The sequence below is a fragment of the Mytilus californianus genome, unplaced genomic scaffold (assembly GCF_021869535.1).
Source record: "Mytilus californianus isolate M0D057914Y unplaced genomic scaffold, xbMytCali1.0.p SCAF_8, whole genome shotgun sequence".
Lineage (NCBI taxonomy): Eukaryota > Metazoa > Mollusca > Bivalvia > Mytilida > Mytilidae > Mytilus > Mytilus californianus.
Genome location: NW_026262734.1, coordinates 50,067,986 through 50,089,686, shown reverse-complemented (window position 1 = coordinate 50,089,686; position 21,701 = coordinate 50,067,986). Strand labels below are relative to the sequence as shown.

The window sequence follows — 21,701 nt, the reverse complement described above, 5'->3', positions numbered from 1 at the left end:
GGTACGTGTAATATGGATTAAAACAAGTTACATTTTTACGAATGACGTTTAAAGGCAATTATATACTTATAAAGAAAAGCTCATCTTTGTTGCATGATTTTTAATACTTGTATTCACAGAGAATATACACTATCCTCAAACAATTTTGTTCAACAATAGTCAACATCTAACATTTGATGAAAAGCTAAAATTTTTACGCAGTAAAATTTGTAATATTTGCACTGTCTAAAAACTGTACCATTTGTATAACATTTGTTAATTAATCTTTTTTGTAATGCCAACATTGTATTTATTTAAGGATGTACTTAGGTCAGGTATAGGAATTTTTGTCAGATGTTCAGAATTGTTGGTTTTTTTTTCTTACGATACAGGGTAAAATATTGTGCCCCATAACACCCATTTTTCTTTTTATATAAGACTTCAATAGCTCATAAAAGGTCATTTACCAAAATTTAAGCAGATTCTAGATTTCTTTTCTTTCGATTTGAGACCTTAATAATACCAATGCAAATATAAGGTAAAAGTCCGAGTCAGCAATTTAAAAAAAATTAAATATATCAAAAAAGAGCTCCATAAACTATAGCTATCAATATGATAAGCTTATTTTGTTCCTTAACTAATGCTCTTCTGACTTAAAGTATTAATCTTAAATTCTAGATTTTTTTTTAATTTCACCTAAATACATCCTTAAGAATTGATTCTTCTTTTTATAATTTGATTGGAGTGTAAAAGCGTTAACAGATGCACATTTTACGGGGAAGCCCTTCATTCTACAAATGTGTGCAAGATCATGCTTTTACAACCCTTTAAAGTCATAAAAAGAAGCATTCAATTCTATAATTACATTTTAATGCTACAACCATGAAATTAAGAGTTATATTAAACTTTTTGTTTATTTTTTCTATGCATTGTTTTAACATTGTCACTGATCATCCTGATAGCACATCGTCCTGAATATGCATGAAATATTTGCCACTGGACGTTAAGCAACCAACAATCAATCAATCAATCCTGATAGCACATGCAGTCATAGCTGTTTGCATTGTATAAGGAAATAAAATTTTATATTGGAGACAGTTAACGTTGTACGTTTGTTGTCGCCAGATCTAAATTACGGATTTTAATGAACTATACATGTCGTACTTTGACCGATAACTGTTTACTTTTTACAAATGTGACTTGGATGGAGAGTTGTCTCATTGGCACTCATACCACATCTTTTTATATCTATGCTATTTTACTATTATTTATTGTTACAGTGAAAATAATTATGGGAACAAGACCTTGAACTTACACCTTCAAGCCATGAGGGAGCTTGTATCCAGAGATAAGAACAGGCCAGCAGTCATAGCATGGTCTCTAGCTAATGAACCTAATTCTAGATTAAGTATATCTGGTCCTTACTTCCAGTGAGTATAAAGTAGTTACTGTGGATTCATTTATTTTAATGGGTACCAATTTTTGTGGATTGAGGAAAAATTGTGTTTTCTTGAATATATATTTGATTTAAGACGAAGTATACCTAATTGCACGCCTCTAGCGGAATTCGGGATACAAAACGTGCGTCGTTAGTTACGCAAGTTATCTCCCCTACTCCAAGAACGGGAAATGGGCACATGAAAGAAAAATCATCATTTCAATGACTTTGTCTATCATGAACCCAAACAAGTATTCCTGTGCTATGTCAAAATTTCAAAGAAATTAGCTGACTCCAATCAGAAATCTTAGATATCTTAGTATATATCCTATTGTGTGTTAGTCTGCAACTGTTTTTGTTTTAGCCTCACACAGGAGCGGGTACATAATACCGCTCGTATTTATTTCAACAGAAATTAAAAATAAACAAATAAACTAGTGACAATTCTGCTTCTAGTCGTATCATACATGACCTCGTTAAAATCAATCCAGAATTGACCCCACAATATTATTTGAATGAAATTCACAGTGTCAGTGTAGCGTAATCTTGAAGGTAATGAATAATCACCGGTAAATTGCATGTAAATATGTATGTTGAACTAGAAAGGCGTTGGCATGTCCTGTTTTTTAAGCAATTGAAAATTTTAGGATAATTTATATTTGTGTGAAAAGTATAAACGATACTAAAGGGTAATCGACCACAAGTGAAACATTTTTAACATGTTTACATAAGTGAGAGGACAAAGCTTACAGAAAAAAAAAAACGAACAAAAAATTAGATTCCATCTACAAAACATTACACAGAAACTAAGAATTTAGCACTGTGACATTTATCTCAGAATAAGTAAATCATCTATCTCATCCAAATCTCAGTTCTCAAGGAGCAGAAAGTAAACAGGTGTCTTCTATTGCGTCTGCAATTTTTTGGGAAAGTAAAATCTAAATTTAGAACCATGGTTGAAACTGAAACTACACATGTATGATAAAAATAGAACATGCAGTTTTTTTCTTGATCAAATTCCAATTTCGAAAGGATAGCAAAATTTGCATTCTTGTGTTGTTTTTTTGTGTATCATTCAAAAGTAGAGAATACAATTTTGAAGTTTTTTTTTAGCTCACCTGGCCACTGAATGGAATGAAACCAAACATGGCATGAATGTTCCTTATGAGGTGCTGACCAAGTGTTGTTACTTTGTAGCCAATCCATCATCCAAGATGGCCGCCAGCGGGGGACTTAGTTTAACATAGGACCCTATGGGAAATACATACAAATGTCTTCTTTTAGAGAACCGCTAAATGGAATGAAACAAAACATGGCATGAATGTTCCTTATGAGGTGCTGACCAAGTGTTGTTACTTTGCAGTCGGTCCATCATCCAAGATGGCCGCCAGCGGGGGGACTTACTTTAACATAGGACCCTATGGGAATTACATACAAATGTCTTCTTTTAGAGAACCAGTGAATTGAATGAAACCAAACATGGCATGAATGTTCCTTATGAGGTGCTGACCAAGTGTTGTTTCTTTGCAGTCGATCCATTATCCAAGATGGCCACCAGCGGGTGACTTAGTTTAACATAGGACCCTATGGGAAGTACATACAAATGTCTTCTTTTAGAGAACCAGTGAATGGAATGAAACCAAACATGGCATGAATGTTCCTTATGAGGTGCTGACCAAGTGTTGTTACTTTGTAGCCGATCCATCATCCAAGATGGCCGCCAGCAAGGGACTTAGTTTAACATAGGACCCTATGGGAAATACATACAAATGTCTTCTTTTAGAGAACCACTGAATGGAATGAAACAAAACATGACATGAATGTTCCTTATGAGGTGCTGACCAAGTGTTGTTACTTTGCAGTCGGTCCATCATCCAAGATGGCCGCCAGCGGGGGACTTAGTTTAACATAGGACCCTATGGGAAATACATACAAATGTCTTCTTTTACAGAACCAGTGAATGGAATGGAACCAAACATGGCATGAATGTTCCTTATGAGGTGCTGACCAAGTGTTGTTATTTTGCAGTCGGTCCATCATCCAAGATGTTCATCAGGGGGGGACTTAGTTTAACATAGGACCCTAAGGGAAGTACATACAAATGTCTTCTTTTAGAGAACCAGTGAATGGAATGGAACCAAACATGGCATGAATGTTCCTTATGAGGTGTTGACCAAGTGTTGTTACTTTGCAGTTGGTCCATCATCCAAGATGGCCGCCAGCGGGGGACTTAGTTTAACATAGGACCCTATGGGAAATACATACAAATGTCTTCTTTTAGAGAACCAGTGAATGGAATGGAACCAAACATGGCATGAATGTTCCTTATGAGGTGCTGACCAAGTGTTGTTACTTGACAGTTGGTCCATCATCCAAGATGGCCTCCAGGGGGGGGGCTTAGTTTAACATAGGACCCTTTGGGAATTACATACAAATGGTCTTCTTTTAGAGAACCACTGAATGGAATGAAACCAAACATGGCATGAATGTTCCTTATGAGATGCTGACCAAGTGTTGTTACATTGCAGCCGATCCATCATCCAAGATGGCCATTGGGGGGACTTAGTTTAACATACATGACATAGGACCCTATGGGAAATACATACAAATGTCTTCTTTTAGAGTACCACTGAATGGAATGTAACCAAACATGGCATGAATGTTCCTTATGAGGTGCTGACCAAGTGTTGCTTCTTTGTTGCCGATTTACTGTTCAAGATGGCCACCAGGATATTTTATTGAATAGCGGGACCAATATTAAACCAAATTTGGCCTCAATCATTATTTTGGTATCTGTTATAATTTTTATCTATCTTTACATGATTTCTAAAACCAAAGTAGAGTCAGGTGAACGACACAGGCTCTTGAGAGCCTCTAGTTCTTCTCAAGTCTCAATATTGAAGATTACTAGTATTATAGAATTATAGAGTATAAGGTATAGGGAAGAAGGGAGAGGGTGAAGAAAATAATGTTACTATGTCGAGGCCTTAAATTTATAACCGACTAAACGTTAGGGATTTTTATCATGGTTGATGGCCTTATGGTTGCCTATTATAATTGCTTATATCCACTTCATTCAATAAGGCAGCTGGGGTGTCAAAATTTTCAGGGATAAATGCTTCTGTAAAAGACTTTTTGGTCAAAGTAATTTCAAATTTCAATATAAAAACTGGGGATCGCAGACCTTGTTTTTTCGTAACAATACATTGAAATTAAACACATTTAGGGTATTTTATTTTGTTTATTTAGGGGAAACTTAAGTTTTCCTTATTGAAGAAACATTAAACGATAGAATTGTTTAAAATTCGAAGAGATAATTTTGTTAATTAATACTTCTGAAATATATATATATATATATATAAAAGAGGGGGTCAAGGGCCTAATTTTCTTGAAAAAAAAAATATTGATAGTTCAATCTTTAAATTTCAAGTTGAAGGTATTTTGTTGTATATTGAATGATACCTGGTTTTGTTGTATATTGAATGATACTTGGTAAACTATTTGTAAAACAAATAAGTAATTTTGCAACATGACTAGAAAGGATGCTCAGAAAAAATACACCCGATAGATCTACCTTAAACTGTGGCAAATAGTTGTCCAATTTGCAATGATACCACATCTCCTTATTTTTATATCACATTAAAAAAATCAGACCTTCGATCCTTGCTTAGAAGTGGTCTCCTTACATTATACTGGATACAATCTAATGAATTTACACTAGAAACATTTTTTAGCATCATACTGGATGGTTACATTCTCATAACATCGCCCTTGGTACATTCATATAGCATTACATACATACATTCGTATAGCATTACATACATACATTCGTATATCATTACATAGGTACATTCGTATAGCATTACCCCCGGTACATACGAACATTCGTATAGCATTACATACGTACATTTATTTCATGACACCAGTACATTTATATCATGACACCAGTACATTTATATCATGACACCAGCACATTTACAGCATATAACTATAATACATAAAGCTTTAGACTTAGACTTAACAATACGGCTTTAGCATTACAATATACACAATGCTAAGGCATAACACAGGCAGTGATCTATGCAATGGGGAGTTATATAAAAAACTCTGATCTGTTTTATTTTGCTAAAATTCATATACAGGTTCTTCTTTTGACCTTATTACAGCCATTCTCAAGATAATATGCATTTGCAGATTTCTTATTTGTTATGAGTCGTACATGTGGAAATTTAAGAATAATGGTACAAGAAGTTATTTCCTTTGATAAAGAATCTCCATCCATTATACCATGTATCCTTGTCATCTAGTTAAAGAAAAGGGAAAGCTATCGAGAAAGGAAATTTTCAAGTAAAATTATAGAATCACGTGCACGTGTGTGAACTTGACAAATAGAATGGGTTGTGTACGCAATACCTCGCATAGTGCCGGAAATGGTGAGGATGAAAAGAAGGGATCCCAATATTTTAACTGAATTTTTCAAACATGTATAGAATCATTCTGTACTGATCTGGACAACTCGATATTTTATTTAAAATTATTAGAACAATACAAAAATTTCAAAAAAAAGATGTGGAACCCTGTCTAATCAAGAAAAGATGGAGTTAAAGTCTATACAGTAACTTTTTTTCATTTGCAGTATATTTATTTGCCAATTTGCATTACTTTGGCATAAGAAATATCAGTTTGTATCATTATCAACCATGTCAACTGATTACGCTTTTATTTTTTTAGCATTTCCAATACTTAGGAAAATGTGTTACACACACTCATGATTTGTATAACAATACTGTACAGTACAATGGGTATACTAGCGTTATAGAGTAGAATTTGTGGTGACGTTACAGCAGACATCAATAACGTCGCAGAATATTTTATAATTTTCCACTAAAAATCAAACTTCAAGAGAATATAGCTTGAAAACTAGCATGGTTGCTAAGGACTTTCTTTGCACCAATGTATTCGTCGTTTATTTTTGAATCGCATTTCGAATTTTTAAAAAAATTCTGTTGACCAACAAATTAGAAAAATCATGATAAAGTAAAAATATCTGCCGTTTTTTATGATTTTCCCCATATATCCTTTGTATTTCTGGCGTATCAGATAAACCATATTTTTTGGGAAGATCAATTAAAATCGTTGACAAAATACTTAAGAAGATGAAACCTACTGATGATATTTCTCGTTTACCAAAAAAAAATTGAGTACAATTTAACCCATTTCAAAGCTTCGGAACTTCAAACGTGGCTACTTTTTTATTCAATATCTAGTATAATAGAAATTGGTTCAAAGGAATATATTGATCACTATGCTCTGCTTGTAGAAGGTCTATATATACTTCTGTCAGATAATATTAGCAATGAGCAGCTTCAACATGCAGAAAATTGTTTGAACACATTTTATGCAAATTTTGCACCTCTATATGGACAAAATAATTGTACACTTAATCTACACAATGTGTGCAGGCATTTATCCGCCTATGTAAGAAAATTAGGTCCTATTTGGGCATGATCTTGTTTTGCTTTTGAAGACATTAACGGCACTATTTTGGAGTCAGTACATGGAGCAGGAGACATATGTTTTCAAATTTTGTGGACAGTTCAGGCGAACAAGCGTTTGGCAGTGGAGTCGTCTAAAATGCAAAACCTTGATTTGAAAGAATTTGTAGAGGAATCGTTAAAAACTAAGCGTACTGTCAAAATAAAACATGTAGCAGTCAACTGTCAAGTTGTTGGTGGAATAAAGAAATTAATTCCAGATGAAAACCTTATTGAAAAACTTAGAGATACTTTAGACATACCAGCAGTTCAAAACTTGGGCCTTACTTCAAAATGTGAACGAGTTGTTGTCAATGATATTGTTTTCTTTTCAAAACAGTATGCCAGAATGAAAAAACGTATTGGATATGTTATTTTACTAAAATCAAGTATTTCGGGGTCTCTAGTAGCCAGCATTGAATACTTTATATATCACCACAAATCTAACAAATGTGTAGCTGTTGTTAAATTACTTAAATTAAAGGAAGACCTGGCTCTGTTACATCCAACTATTAGTCATCTGCTTGCTGTAGAGTTGCAGACTAATGGCAACGAGGACAAAATTATTCTTGTTGAGAACATAAAAGAAAAGTTACTTTATCTAAATGGAAATACAAAAAGACCATGTGTAGCACGCTCCTGAACATATACAATTTGTCTTCATGATCATCTTTACCTCACTCAGACTGGCTTTGTGGTTCAAAAGAAAATTGTATTTTGGTTGTATGATCTGATTTGTTATTTTTGCAGAAGTCTGCATGCATAATGATTTTATCAAACCTATAGAAAAAAAAATAATGTGCTGAACATTGTAATATACCTGACTTAGGTTTGGGGGACTAAAGACAAGTATAATATAAATAAAACTAAGAGCTTTCAAATTACGATCCTTTTACTTTGGATTCAAACACAAAAAGAGGCTGATACAAGTAATAATCACACCAATCACGGACAAGGCTTGTTAGTAAATATTAATGGGAACTGGTTGTGGAATAACTTTGTTTGTTCTGGGTTCCATTAACGAATAAAGATGAGGACTGTCTATGCGATGAATAATATATGGCCCTGTTTGTTTAAGCTTAAATTTCTGACCAGCACCTCTGGGATCTTTTCCAAGTACACATCGACGGCCATTTTCTGTCCTCACGTAACGTGCGGAGTCAAAACACGTGTTTTCTACTGTTGACAATTATTTCAAGGCTTCATTTTAATGTTTCATATGTTCATTTTGTATATATCAGGTACCAATTGTTCGATTTTAGGGTTCTCCACCATGTAATATACCTGACTTAGGTTTGGGGGACTAAAGACAAGTATAATATAAATAAAACTAAGAGCTTTCAAATTACGATCCTTTTACTTTGGATTCAAACACAAAAAGAGGCTGATACAAGTAATAATCACACCAATCACGGACAAGGCAATACAACAGTTCCGGAAAGTACGGATTCAACATACAGATATACAACAACATATAATGTTTTTGTTTCACTTTTACGCTTAAAATCTGAGAACAGGCATCGTGAATATTTAATTCACACTATAAATCAAAGGAACATAGTATAATGAACATTGGGTCTAAATTTGTTATTTGCACAGAATAGTGATTATTGGCTTTATGTCATGATTTACCAGGATGAATAAAGGTATTTTTTGTATTTTTTAAATGCATTAATTTTACATTCTAACATGTCTAATAACTATTTAGTTATTTTAATAGATATTACAAAGATAAATAAAAAGTCCAGAAAAAATCCCATCTTATCAATAAATAGAGACTTTTACAAACATTTCACAAACACATCTGACAAGATGAAGTCCAACATTTTAACGGAAATAAGACAATATCTCAGGATATCCCGGTTTTTGTCGAGCCTGCGACTTTGTCGCAGAAAGCTCGACATAGGGATAGTGATCCGGTGGCGGCGGCGGCAGCGTTAGCTAACTTCTTAAAAGCTTTATATTTTAGAAGGTGGAGGACCTGGATGCTTCATACTTTGTATATGGATGCCTCATGTTACGAAGTTTCCGTCAGTCACATGTCCAATGTCCTTGACCTCATTTTCATGGTTCAGTGACTACTTGAAAAAAAAGTTAACATTTTTTGTAATGTTAAATTCTCTCTTATTATAAGTAGTAGGATAACTATATTTGGTATGTGCATACCTTGCAAGGTCCTCATGCCCGTCAGACAGTTTTCACTTGACCTCGACCTCATTTCATGGATCAGTGAACAAGGTTAAGTTTTGGTGGTCAAGTCCATATCTCAGATACTATAAGCAATAGGTCTAGTATATTCGGTGTATGGAAGGACTGTAAGGTGTATATGTCCAACTGGCAGGTGTCATCTGACCTTGACCTCATTTTCATGGTTCAGTGGTTATAGTTTAGTTTTTGTGTTTTGGTCTGTTTTTCTTATACTGTATGCAATAGGTCTACTATATTTGGTGTATGGAATGATTGTAAGGTGTACATGTCTAGCTGGCAGGTGTCATCTGACCTTGACCTCGTTTTCATGGTTCAGTGGTCAAAGTTAAGTTTTTGAGTTTTGGTCTTTTTTTTTAATACTATATGCCATAGGTCAACTATATTTGGTGTATGGAAATATTTTATGATCTATATGTCAGTCACGCAGGTTTTATATGACCTTGACCTCATTTTCACGGTTCATTGCTCAGTGTTTAGTTTTTGTCTTTTGGTCTGTTTTTCTTAAACTATAAGCAATAGGTCAACTATATTTGTTATATGGAAGAATTGTTAACTGTACATGTCTGTCTGGCACGGTTCATCTGACCTTGACCTCATTTTCATGGTTCATTGGTCAATGTTTAGTTTTCTTGGTTAATGTTAAGTTTAGGTGACAGTTGTAATAAAGCTTTATATTTAGGACTATCAACATAATATCAATGATTAGTAAAGAAGGCGAGACATTTCAGCGTGTGCACTCTTGTTCCTAGAAAGTACTAGTACAGAAATTTCTGGGATTTCTGGGATATCCCATCTTGCAATTGTGACCAAGGATATCCCAGATTTTTATTTAACAAGATGTAATATGGGATATTCAGGGATTTTCTGGGATATCCTTGGACTGTCCCAAAAGATGGGACACATTTTTACACAGGCGGCATGCTGTTAGTTTTAACAGCTTGTATCTGAAAAATGAAAACGGTTACCCCCTTTTTTTATTTTATATTCTAATGTTATTTTACAAGCAGAATCCACATGTAAAATATAAAAAGATTCTGTGGAGATTTCGAGAAGTTATATTACGTACACTTCGCCTCAATCATTTCATTATTTTGCTAAAGTATGCATGAAAACTTATAGAATAGTTGTTCTTCATTGAACATTTAAATTTGTGGTTAAAGTTTACCTAGGCTATGAAATCCATGATTCTACAAATAATAATTAATCCACATTATTTATCAAAAATATGGTCATATGCCTGTCTGAAGTCAGGAAGCTTAGTTTCATTGTAATGTTTTTTTCATTCTAGGAATTTAATTTTTTTTTTAAATATGAGTGTCTCGGTTAAATCTATTAACAACTCCTTTCTTCTTGGGTGATTAAGAGATTGACATATTTTTTAGATGCTTGTCTATATGTTGAAGTCCATTTGTTGACCTCTTTATGTTGTTTGGTTTTACATGTTTTTGGGTTGCTGTGTCATTGGCATCAGCATTTGTTTTTGTTCATATGACCTGGTTTGCAATCACAGCTTTTTACTTATGTTCAGTGTCAGTTAAGGTAAAGACTCTATTATCTTTATTTAAATGTGATAGTACTGTAAATTCAGAAATTATTGTGAGGTTTTTATTAATGTGACTGGGTGAGAATTGCAATAATAAGAACTCACATTTGGATAGCTGATACATATATTTGTATGCAGATTTTCTTGAAATCACAATAATTAAACTCCCAATTTTGTCCATTCTTCAACAATCGCAATAATAAAAGCAGGCAAGAAGTTCTCAATTTACAGTATTTTGTTTGAAGCTTACAAGTAATGGAATAACCTTCAGCTTGAGAGTTTTAGTTTGTATGACAGAATGGTTTGACCTGGCATTAATGCACTAAAATCATACATGCAATTTCGCAGGATTTTATTTTATTTCAATTTTATACATTTGTCCAAGCTCTTGAGCTGGAATAAAAGCTCTGCAGTTATATTTTAATTTCTTTTTGAATACAGTGTTTGCACATACATGTATGTTATGATACATGTGAATGTACATGGGAGGTAAACTGTAACAGCCACAGAGATTCATCTGTGAGTCTGCGCAAAATATAGATCTAGATGATTTTTCATTTCCTATCGTTAATTATCCATTTTTAGATGGTGACGTTCCCTTGTCACCATCTTACTGTGTTTATATATCTCAACTTGTACGATTCGCTCGTGTATGTAACAATGTTTTAGATTTTAACGAGAGAAATTTATGTATTACTGAAAAATTATTACACCAGGGTTTTTGATATCACAAACTAGTCAAAACATTTACTAAATTTTATCATCGGTATAAGGACATCATTCGTAAATATAGCTCAACATGCACACTTCTTATACGTTCAGGTATTTCACATCCAATTTTTTATGGAAATATTCTTTATAAAGCACAAAAATGTCAGTATTCACCTCTGAAGTTAACAAAACCTTTAAATAGACTTATTAAGAAGGGATATAGTTACGATACTGTTGTCAGGTCATTAAAGATTGCATATTTTGGCGTTAATATTGATTCACTTATAGGGTCTTTGCATCGGCACTAAACACATTTATTTAAAAACCAGTTGTTGGCATGACTCGGGTTATGTTCTTCTCATATATGTTATGATGGTATGATACTAAACCCCTAACGGGAAGGATTGTGCCTGATATTCATATGATGAAGACATAATCTTTCAATCAGTTTAATTGAAGTCTGGAGCTGGCATGTCAGTTAACTGCTAGTAGTCTGTTGTTTTTTATGTATTATTGTCATTTTGTTTATTTTCTTTGGTTACATCTTCTGACATCAGACTCGGACTTCTCTTGAACTGAATTTTAATGTGCGTATTGTTATGCGTTTACTTTTCTACATTGGCTATAGGTATAGGGGGAGGGTTGAGATCTCATAAACATGTTTAACCCCGCCACATTTTTGCCCCTGTCCCAAGTCAGGAGCGTCTAGCCTTTGTTAGTCTTGTATTATTTTTAATTTTAGTTTCTTGTGTACAATTTGGAGTTTAGTATGGCGTTCATAATCACTGAACTAGTATATATATTTGTTTAGGGGCCAGCTGAAGGACGCCTCCGGGTGCGGGAATTTCTCACTGCATTGAAGACCTGTTAGTGACTTTCTGCTGTTGTCTGTTCTATGGTCGGGTTGTTGTCTCTTTGACACATTCCCCATTTCCATTCTCAATTTTAATTCTACATATATATCAAGAATTTATCAGGCTGTTATTTAAAAAGCGAAAGCAGCATGTCATTTTAGAATCATTTTTAGATATGTTTTAACATTTATGGAACTCATGGTAATTACACCATTGTGCTTCTTAGACAGGTATATAATTTGACAAAGTCCCTGGATCCATCTAGACTGGTAACCTTTGCTTCAAGTAACAGTAACCCATTGTCTGATCATGTGGTAAGTTTATGCATTATATATATTTATATAAATTATATTGAAAATCAATTTTTATTTTCCACTACTCAGTGGCTGAGTCATATATATAGTGTCATCGTTGTCCACCCTACTTAAAACCAACAGGTGTCGGGATGTTTTTTGCCATTTTTATAGATAACGGTCTGTTTTCGGTTTATTAGTGTTCAATGATGATTTACAGATCATTTTGGTATTTAGTTTCCAATAATTTACCTTTGGAATAACCAATATATGAATTGTATATGGTAGCAGGCATTTATTTTTTCATTAGTTATGATAAATTTTGGTATATTTAGCCAATTGTTTGAAAGTCTCACATGTAGCAAGCAAAGCAATTAAAATAAAATTAAAAAAATGTCTTCCCCTTAAACTGTTTGTTACTATAGTTTTAACTAAGGCATTGTTAGGGTCATACTTATGTTGAAACTACAATTTTGTCAATTAGTCAACATCAATTAAAATGATTAGTAATCAATAGTATAAATGACATTAAAAAAATAAGTAAAAAGTATTAAAAATTAGAGTGAGTAAATTAACCAATAGAAGAAAATATGCATATTTTGATAACTAATATTTTGTGACACATTTTGCCTATCTTTTCAACAATCCTGACTAGTACAAATAATATGCTTGATTGTAAATATTCATAATATTCAGCTCAGTTTTGTGATATTACAAATGAAAGTAATCACCAGCCAAACTAGAAGGAATGGTTAGTCATGCAAGACATAAACAAGACATGAACAAGGCTATCTTCACTTATAACTTTTTATGAAACATGCAAACATTAAAAATTCAAGTTTTTTGATTTTGAGATTTGTTGGCAGAGAATTACAGCTCCCAATGTTTTTTTTTTCCTTTTTAGATGAATATAGTTGATGTTGTTATGGTAAATATCTATTTTGGGTGGTATCAAGACACTGGTTACCTGCAGACAATTCCATACCAGGTACCACCAACTCTGGAAGGTCTTTTTAAGCACTACAATAAACCTGTAATGGTATCAGAATACGGAGCAGAAACGCTAACAGGATTACATACAGTAGGTTTAAATTTTTCTTGTGTCAATATTAAATTTCTTACATTGTATGTAGTATACTCTTCATTTGCAACAGTTGTTATCTGATCACAAATTACTATGCTGTTCCTTATAAAAATGAGGAGGTGAGGTATGATTGCCGATGTGATAACTATTCACTAGAGTTCAAGCAATTGACTTTAAGCAATCATAGACAAACTTAAGGCATTCAATAATGAGAAAAACATATACTGTATATATAGTTGGCTTTAAATGGCCTCGACATGAAAAATGTGAAACAATTCAAACGAGCAAACTTCCAAATCTCGACTATCGGTGAGTATCAGAGTGCCTTTCCTGGGTACTATGCATGTTTTAATTGAAAGCCCTATGAATTGAATTGGTTTTTTATTTGAAAAATATTAATATAGAAGTTAATCCTATTATTTATTTCCATTATTTATACCCTAACTAAGTGAGCTAAGATTTTATTGCGATTTTGGTGTCTGATTCTCTGTTTGTTTATATAATATATCCTTTTAATTGTTGATCCATCTGCTCATATATATATGTTTGTCTATTTGATGTCCAACCTTTCTTGTATGTGCAACATATTTCAAACCACGGAATTTTTTTTTTTATAAAATATTCAAATTACATTGTTGACTTTATTCCATGTTTTATATATGTGAATACAATTTTTTAGCAATATCAATAGTTCATCTAATTTTTATTTTTCCACAGAGTCCATCATTTACATTCTCAGAAGAATATCAGAAAGACTTGCTTATTCAGTATCATCAAGTATATGATAAACTAAGACATGAGTATTTAGCTGGAGAAATGATCTGGAATTTTGCTGATTTCCTCATCGATCAAAGTAAGTAGTTAACATGTCTGGTAGATGTTGGATGAGACAAATTATAGAAAGATTGGGCTATTGTTGAATTAAAATCCAAGAAGATATGAGCTAGACATACATATTACATACCAAAACTCTTAGAAAGTAACCTTAAATATTAGACAAAGGAAATGTTGATCAAGCAGCTTGATAGCATAAATAAACCAAAATCAGACACATAGGCAGATCTCAAAATTAATTATATATGCTTGGCAATGCACTGTTTTTGTTACAATTCCTCTTTTTTTCAAGGGATATAGTTACGATACTGTTGTCAGGTGGCATATTTTGGTATTAATATTGATTCACTTATAGGGTCTTTGCATCGGAAATAAACACATTTATTCTAAAACCAGTTGTTGGAATGATACGGGTTATGTTCTTCTCATATATTTTATTTTGGTATGATACTAAACCCCGACTGGGAGGGACTGTGCTTGATTTTCATATGAAGAAGACATAATCTTTCAATCAGTTAACTTGAGGCCTGGAGCTGGCATGTCCGTAACTGCTAGTTGTCCTTTGTTAATTCATGTATCATTATCATTTTGCTTAGTTTCTTTTGTTATCTTTTTCTGACATCGGACTCAGACTTCTTTTAAACTGAGTTTTACTGTGCGTATTGCTGTGTGTTTGTTTTTTCTACATTGGCTAGAGATATAGGGGGAGGGTTGAGATCTCACTAAACATGTTTAACCCTGCTGCATTTTTGCGCCTGTCCCAAGTCAGGAGCCTCTGGCCTTTGTTAGTCTTGTATGTTTTTTAATTTTAGTTCATTTATATGTTTTGGAGTTCAGTATGGCGTCCATTTTCACTGAACTAGTACACATTTTTGTTTAGGGGCCAACTGAAGCCTGCCTCCGGATGCGGGATTTTCTTGTTGTGTTGAAGACCCATTGGTGGGCTTTGGCTGTTTTCTGCTCTTTGGTCGGGTTGTTGTCTCTTTGACACATTCCTATTTCCATTCTCAATTTTATCAATATAATATGATTTTTATTTTTAATTATGTTTCTGTTAGTGTAATCAACATTATAATAACAAAAAAGAGAGAAAGTTTAGCCTTCAAATTCTTTTTCATAAATATGCTTTTAAATCAAGATATTCTTACAATTTATATAATTTACTGGGTCCTCTATCTAGAGCAGTTGACCAGTTCTAACATTTATTTGAATAATTAATTTGCAATTGGGTTAAAACTTTTGAAAAAAACTAGAATAGACGAATTAAAACACATGCAGTTAATGTTTTTATGCCCCACTGTAGCGGAGGGGGCATTAAGTTTTACCCTTATCTCTCTGTACGTCCATTGGTCCGTCCGTACGTACGTCTGTACGTACGTCCCGAAAATGGTTTCTATTCTCTATCTTTAGTTTGCCTCAACCAAATGTTATGAAACTTATACACAATGCTTATTACAACAAAACACAGATCAAATGTGAATTTGGGTGGCGTCACTTGAACCTTTCTAGAGTTATGCCCCTTTACAAATGGAAAAATTGCTGAATTTTTCGTTTTCATTCTCTAACTTGCATTTGCCTCAACCAAATGTTATGAATCTTATACACAATGCTTATGACCACAAATCACAGATCAAATTTTAATTTGGGTGGCATTACTTTTACAGTTCTAGAGTTATGCCCCTTTACAAATGGAAAAATTGCTGAATTTTTTCGTTTCCGTTCTCTAACTTTAGTTTGCCTCAACCAAATGTTATAAAACTTATACACAATGCTTATTACCACAAAACACAGATCAAGTACAAATTTGGGTAGTGTCACTTTTACTGTTCTTGAGGTATGTCCCTTTATAACGTTATATGCAAGCGGGGCATCATCTGTGTCCAATGGATACATTCCCCATTTATTTAGTTTTGGTTCATTTATATGTTTTGGAGTTTAGTATGAGGTTCATTTTCACTGAACTAGTACACATTTTTGTTAAGGGGCCAGCTGAAGTCCGCCTCAAGGTGCGAGATTTTCTTGCTGTGTTGAAGACCCATCGGTGGCCTTCAGCTAATAATTTACTCTTTGGTCGGGTTGTTGTCTCTTTGACACATTCCCCATTTCCATTCTCAATTTTAAGTTCAATAAGAGATTTTCACAAAAAATATTTACACTTTTCTATATATATCCCCTCACTCTGCTGTTGATCCCAACCATTTCTAATTTTCTGATGTAATTACTTGACTGGTGAGATCCGAGCTGGAAAAACATACTTCTTTGAAACTCATTATTCCTACCCATGAATTGCAAGACAAATTTCTCTTTACATTATTGTGTTCTAGCAAAAAATTTTCCTTTCACTATTCTTGATCTTTAAAGCATGTCAACTTCTAATATATTAACACACTTTTTATTTTTATTACAGAAACAAATTGGGCATATGGTTGTAACAAAGGACTGTTTACAAGACACAGACAACCTAAAATGGCTGCCTTTACTGTTAGAGACAGATACCTGAAGATGATTAATGAAACTCAGAAGTACCAAAACTAATAATGGGCTAAATATTTGACAATCATATGAGGAGTAAAACAAAATGCTACACTTAAGAGTTGTTATGGAAAAAAAGATTATGTAAAAATATTTTTGGGGCAAGGGGGTTCTATTTTATTCAGGATTTATTTGCTTCATACATTCCAATTTTACAGCAAAAACATCTCTACCTCTTACTAAATATTTATGTCACTTTTTTAATTTAGATATAAAACTTTTATAAAACTGTTACTGATTGATAAACAATGAAACTATTTACTTATGTTAGATAGCATGATTTAATAATGACTTGATCTTATATTTAACTTAGTCAACCTAGACAAGTTTCTCTTCAGTGCAATAAGGCTTTTTAATATCTCTAGAATGAATTAACCAGTTGCAAAAATATATGAATTATGTTTTCTTATTAATGCCAATTGCCAGGAAAACTTTCAGATAGTTTGATTTTTTGCCAAGGTTGAAAATTAAGCAATGAAGAACCAATACACTATATAAAGCTAGTGGCTCTTCAAAATAGAATCAACATTATTGTTTTATATGTATAATGATACTTTCAAACAGTAAATGTCACTAAGAGGAGTATGGGATTGAATAAAATGTTATCAATGAATACCTAATGAGATTAAGTTTCATTTTTTACCTCACCTAGCAATACGAGCAAGTGTTCCTTATTGTCATTTGTTTACTTTTCATCTTTTTGGCATGAAAGTTCATTGCAAATTTTAACTAAATTTTCAAGATGATGTTTGGATATTTGTGTAGTTAGATTGCTGTCTCATTCATGTATACCTCACAGCTCCTTTAAATTTTTTCATTTTACCAAGTAAGAATGTTTCATCTAGCTTACACTTGTGCTGAAGGTAGCAAAATTATAAAGTAATGCAATAAATGGAAATGGTTTTACAGTCGCATATATAACAAACATCGACATATTTTAATTAGAAAGCATTTTCAAATTGTGTAATGCAATTATTTGTAGTTTATAAATGAGGTTATTGAATTTTAATTGCCAATGAGTAATATGCAGTTCCTTTCCTATGAGGATACATAGTGAGAAAATTGTGGTCAGTCTGCGAAGGTTGTATTTGTTTTCAAATAGATAATACTTAGTGGGAAAATTGTAATTATTAATTGTTAATGTCACAAAATAGGAAGACCATTATGATAGCAGTTTATTTGCTTATTGCTATTTGTTATTTATAATGTATTATTTATTTTTATAGATAAAAAATGTGGGATGCTTATAGTATTATTAAATTAAGGAAACTCTACACTTATTTTACAATGAAATGAGATGTATAAAAAGGTTGTAGCATTGTTTTCATTTTCGAGACATCAGAAGAAGATGTTACTTAATTTTTTTTTTAATTATTTAGAATGTTAGATGATTATGTGATGTTTTTTTTTATGTACAAGAAAAAGTTTGTAGCTACTCTATTTTATGAATGAGATTGAGTAAGGAGGTTGTAGTAGTTTTCTTATGAATGAAATGAATTCCAGACATTGTAGTCAATTGTGAATGGTGCAATAGTTGAAAGGGTTCAGTTGATTTTTCAAATCGGAAAATTATAGTTGCTCTCTTACTGAAAAGACAAAGAGCAATTGCTGTAGTTCAATTTTTTATGAAAATTTTATGAAGAAGGAAAATTGTTGTGAAGTTTTAAAAGATATCTAGTATATTTTTGTATGACATTCCTTGTTTTTTTTATTGTTTTGTGATTTACATTAAGAGTTAAATTTGAATGCCTTTGATCTACATTATTTGTTTGAAATGTATGTTTGTAATCCTTTTGATAATTTTACATCCTGTGCTGCCAATCTTTTTACTGTTCCAAGACTCAATTTAAGAAATTAAGTGAATGTGTTTTCACCATTCCTCATTTAAAAAGCATGTACTTGCACGTAAAGTGGTGAAAAGCGTGTACACAGAGCAGGAGACAAAAACAATCGGTAATATTAGTCCCTTCTAGAACAAATAATAATAAATAACGAAAAATTACACAATGAAACCGACAGCCAAGAAAACTGACTTTCAAAGAAGACCAACAACCAACAATGTTTATTTCTCTAAACACCAAGGGCCACTGGCCATAAACGCTTCAACACATCAACAACCAATGGGATTTTTTTTAATTGCTGTCTGACCCTGGTACATTCTTTTGAATGGAATGACCCTTATTTGATAGTCTGTAAAAAAACCTGATGGTCAATATATGTTTTATTCAGCAGACAATCATCATATTTAACTCTTGTACTAAAGATGATCATTAACCCAATTATAACTGTGAATGTAGAAATTTTCTATGGGGTTTTATGTTCGTTTATCAAATTAAAACCCCAACAAAATTTTAACCTACATAAAAAATATCACTTTTGTGTAATGAAGTCTATGAAAAATAATTCCCATAAAATTAAATTCAAAGACAAAACCAGGAAAGGTTAACTCCACTTAAATTAATGTTTCTATAGTATATGATTGTCCTTTTCTCATTTTCTTCATCCAAAAAAGATTGAAGGGATTAAAATACAGCTTTCATAATAACTGTACAATAAGGATTTTTATATTTTCCCTACACATATGGAAAATGACTAATTTGTTAATCTAAAGACTAATATTTTGTTCCGTTAAAACATCATTGTTGCTTTTAACCTATGTATGTATGTAAATCAATAAGCAAAAATCTCTCCTTTAGAATTGCTCCTTTTTCTTTTCTTTTATTTGTGTGCTAAACTTTTGAAGAGCTTCACTCAATTCAACACTCATGATTATCAAAATTTATCCTTCTCATGATCATATGGGATGTTAAAGTATAATTTGTAAACTGAGGTTGTAGTTTGATCATACTTTCAGTTTATAAATACTCACTCTACAAAAATACTCATTGTAACCACCATAAGTTTTCTCTAATTTCTTTTGTTTTTGAGGTTGAACTTTTTTTTACTCAGATTTGTTTGTAAAATATTACATCATTTTTTGTTCTGTTTTAATACTCGTATCAATTGCATTTATTTGGGAATTTAAAAAAAAGAGCAATATAAGCCAATGGAGGATATACATGTAAATACTTCGATTCAGTGCAAATTATTTCAGTATTTTTAAACAAACATATACATTATTTCATGTAAATTATTCATGGTAATTATTTAGTATTTTATGTAAATTTTATAATGTTGAACTTGCTGTCAGGTGTGAGCTTTTACTCTGTATTGAAGGCTTTGTCATGTTTTGAGATGGAGAACAGCAATTAAAGCACTCCTATTGTGGATTAAGTATATGCAAGTGCATGTACTGATGTTTTGTCATGAGTCGGCACATGATTCCCATTGCACAGTAAAATGCTTGTACATTTCGAAGAAATCCAAGAACAGGTATTGATTGAATCTTAACAAAATTTAAACTTGACTTTAGCTCTATATCACAAACATTCCCTTACTTTGACATACCAAACAAGTTAAGATCATCTACAAGTTTAATAAATATTTTGTAAAACAAGTATTTAGAAATATCAAATTGGTTGTTACTTGTTCTTTTACACATGGTAAAGTTCAGTAATTTTATAGTCCAAAAAATCTAAGCATTTGGTTGATGTAATGTTAAAAGAACAAACTTATGGTATGATTGATTTATTGATTGATTGTTGGTTGTTAGTGTCCAGTGACAAATAGTTCATAGATGTTCAGGACAAGAAGAAACAATTATCAATAAATACAATAGGTTGGTCATGTAATAAGAAAACGATTGGATAGGGACAGACCACGAACGGATCCCTCAAAGAGATGTTGTAAGGGTCATTAACGTGTAGAGAGTGTGGCACTCTTCCTACACGGGAAATCGGATTTAACGTCCCCATTCTGACTGTACTTGTAAATCCTGCACAGCCAACTGGACACCCCACTTTACCAAGGGGTTAAACTTATGGAATGAACTAAATTACAGGTCAAAATAGTGCAATCTTGTTGATTTTGTTATTAGTATTCTGATCTGTTTTCTTAAGTAACTTTGTACACATGAATTTTTTTGGTATTGAAATGTTCATATTAGTAGCTGCTTTTAAAGATTTCTCACTTACTTTTTTATTTTTGTAGTGCTTCTGATATCATGAATAATAAAAATCATTAAAAAGTATTTCTTTAGCTTTGGTGAATTTATATTAACTGATAAGACTTTATATCACTTTTCAATGTTGCATCGACATTACTCAATGTTATTTCAACATTAAAGCATGTGGGTTTCACACTTTTGATAAGGCTTGAACAGTATTTAACGTTGTTCCAAAACTTGACTAATTTACAATACATTATGTGTTCGTTCCATTGTTTGATGTGGTTAACCCGTAACTTGATGAGGTGAAATTTAAACTATGTGACCTTTTAGAAAAAAAATCTACTTATATTTCAATTTCCATGTTGTTTGTTTTATTATAAACCTTTGCTGTCTCTCTGGTATCTTTCGTCCCTCTTTTGCAGTGGTTGGCTATCCACTGATATGAGTTCAAGTTTAAGTTATAGTAACAGTATAGTAAAAGTTAAACTTATGCTTCGAGTTCGATTTAGAAATTAAGCCAAAGTAAGAATTGAAGTTTGAGTTGGAGTTCAACTTCCAGGTACAGTTTCAATTAAAGTTCGGGAGTTGGAGTTCGAATTATTTAGTATGACTTTGTATTTAAATTTTCAATAGCAAATTCAGG

At 32.5% G+C, this 21,701-nt stretch overlaps 1 protein-coding gene across 1 annotated transcript in view; it reads left to right on the top strand.

Moving 5' to 3' along the window:
* The window catches only part of LOC127712220 (beta-glucuronidase-like), a 988,629-nt gene extending 967,490 nt beyond the window's left edge, over positions 1-21,139 (top strand). The window contains exons 11-12 of the mRNA XM_052218537.1: positions 14,362-14,497; positions 16,886-21,139. Of these exons, the coding sequence (XP_052074497.1) occupies positions 14,362-14,497; positions 16,886-17,013 (264 nt within the window). The 3' untranslated portion in view covers positions 17,014-21,139. The remainder of the gene's footprint in view (positions 1-14,361; positions 14,498-16,885) is intronic.
* The last annotated feature ends 562 nt before the right edge of the window (positions 21,140-21,701 follow it).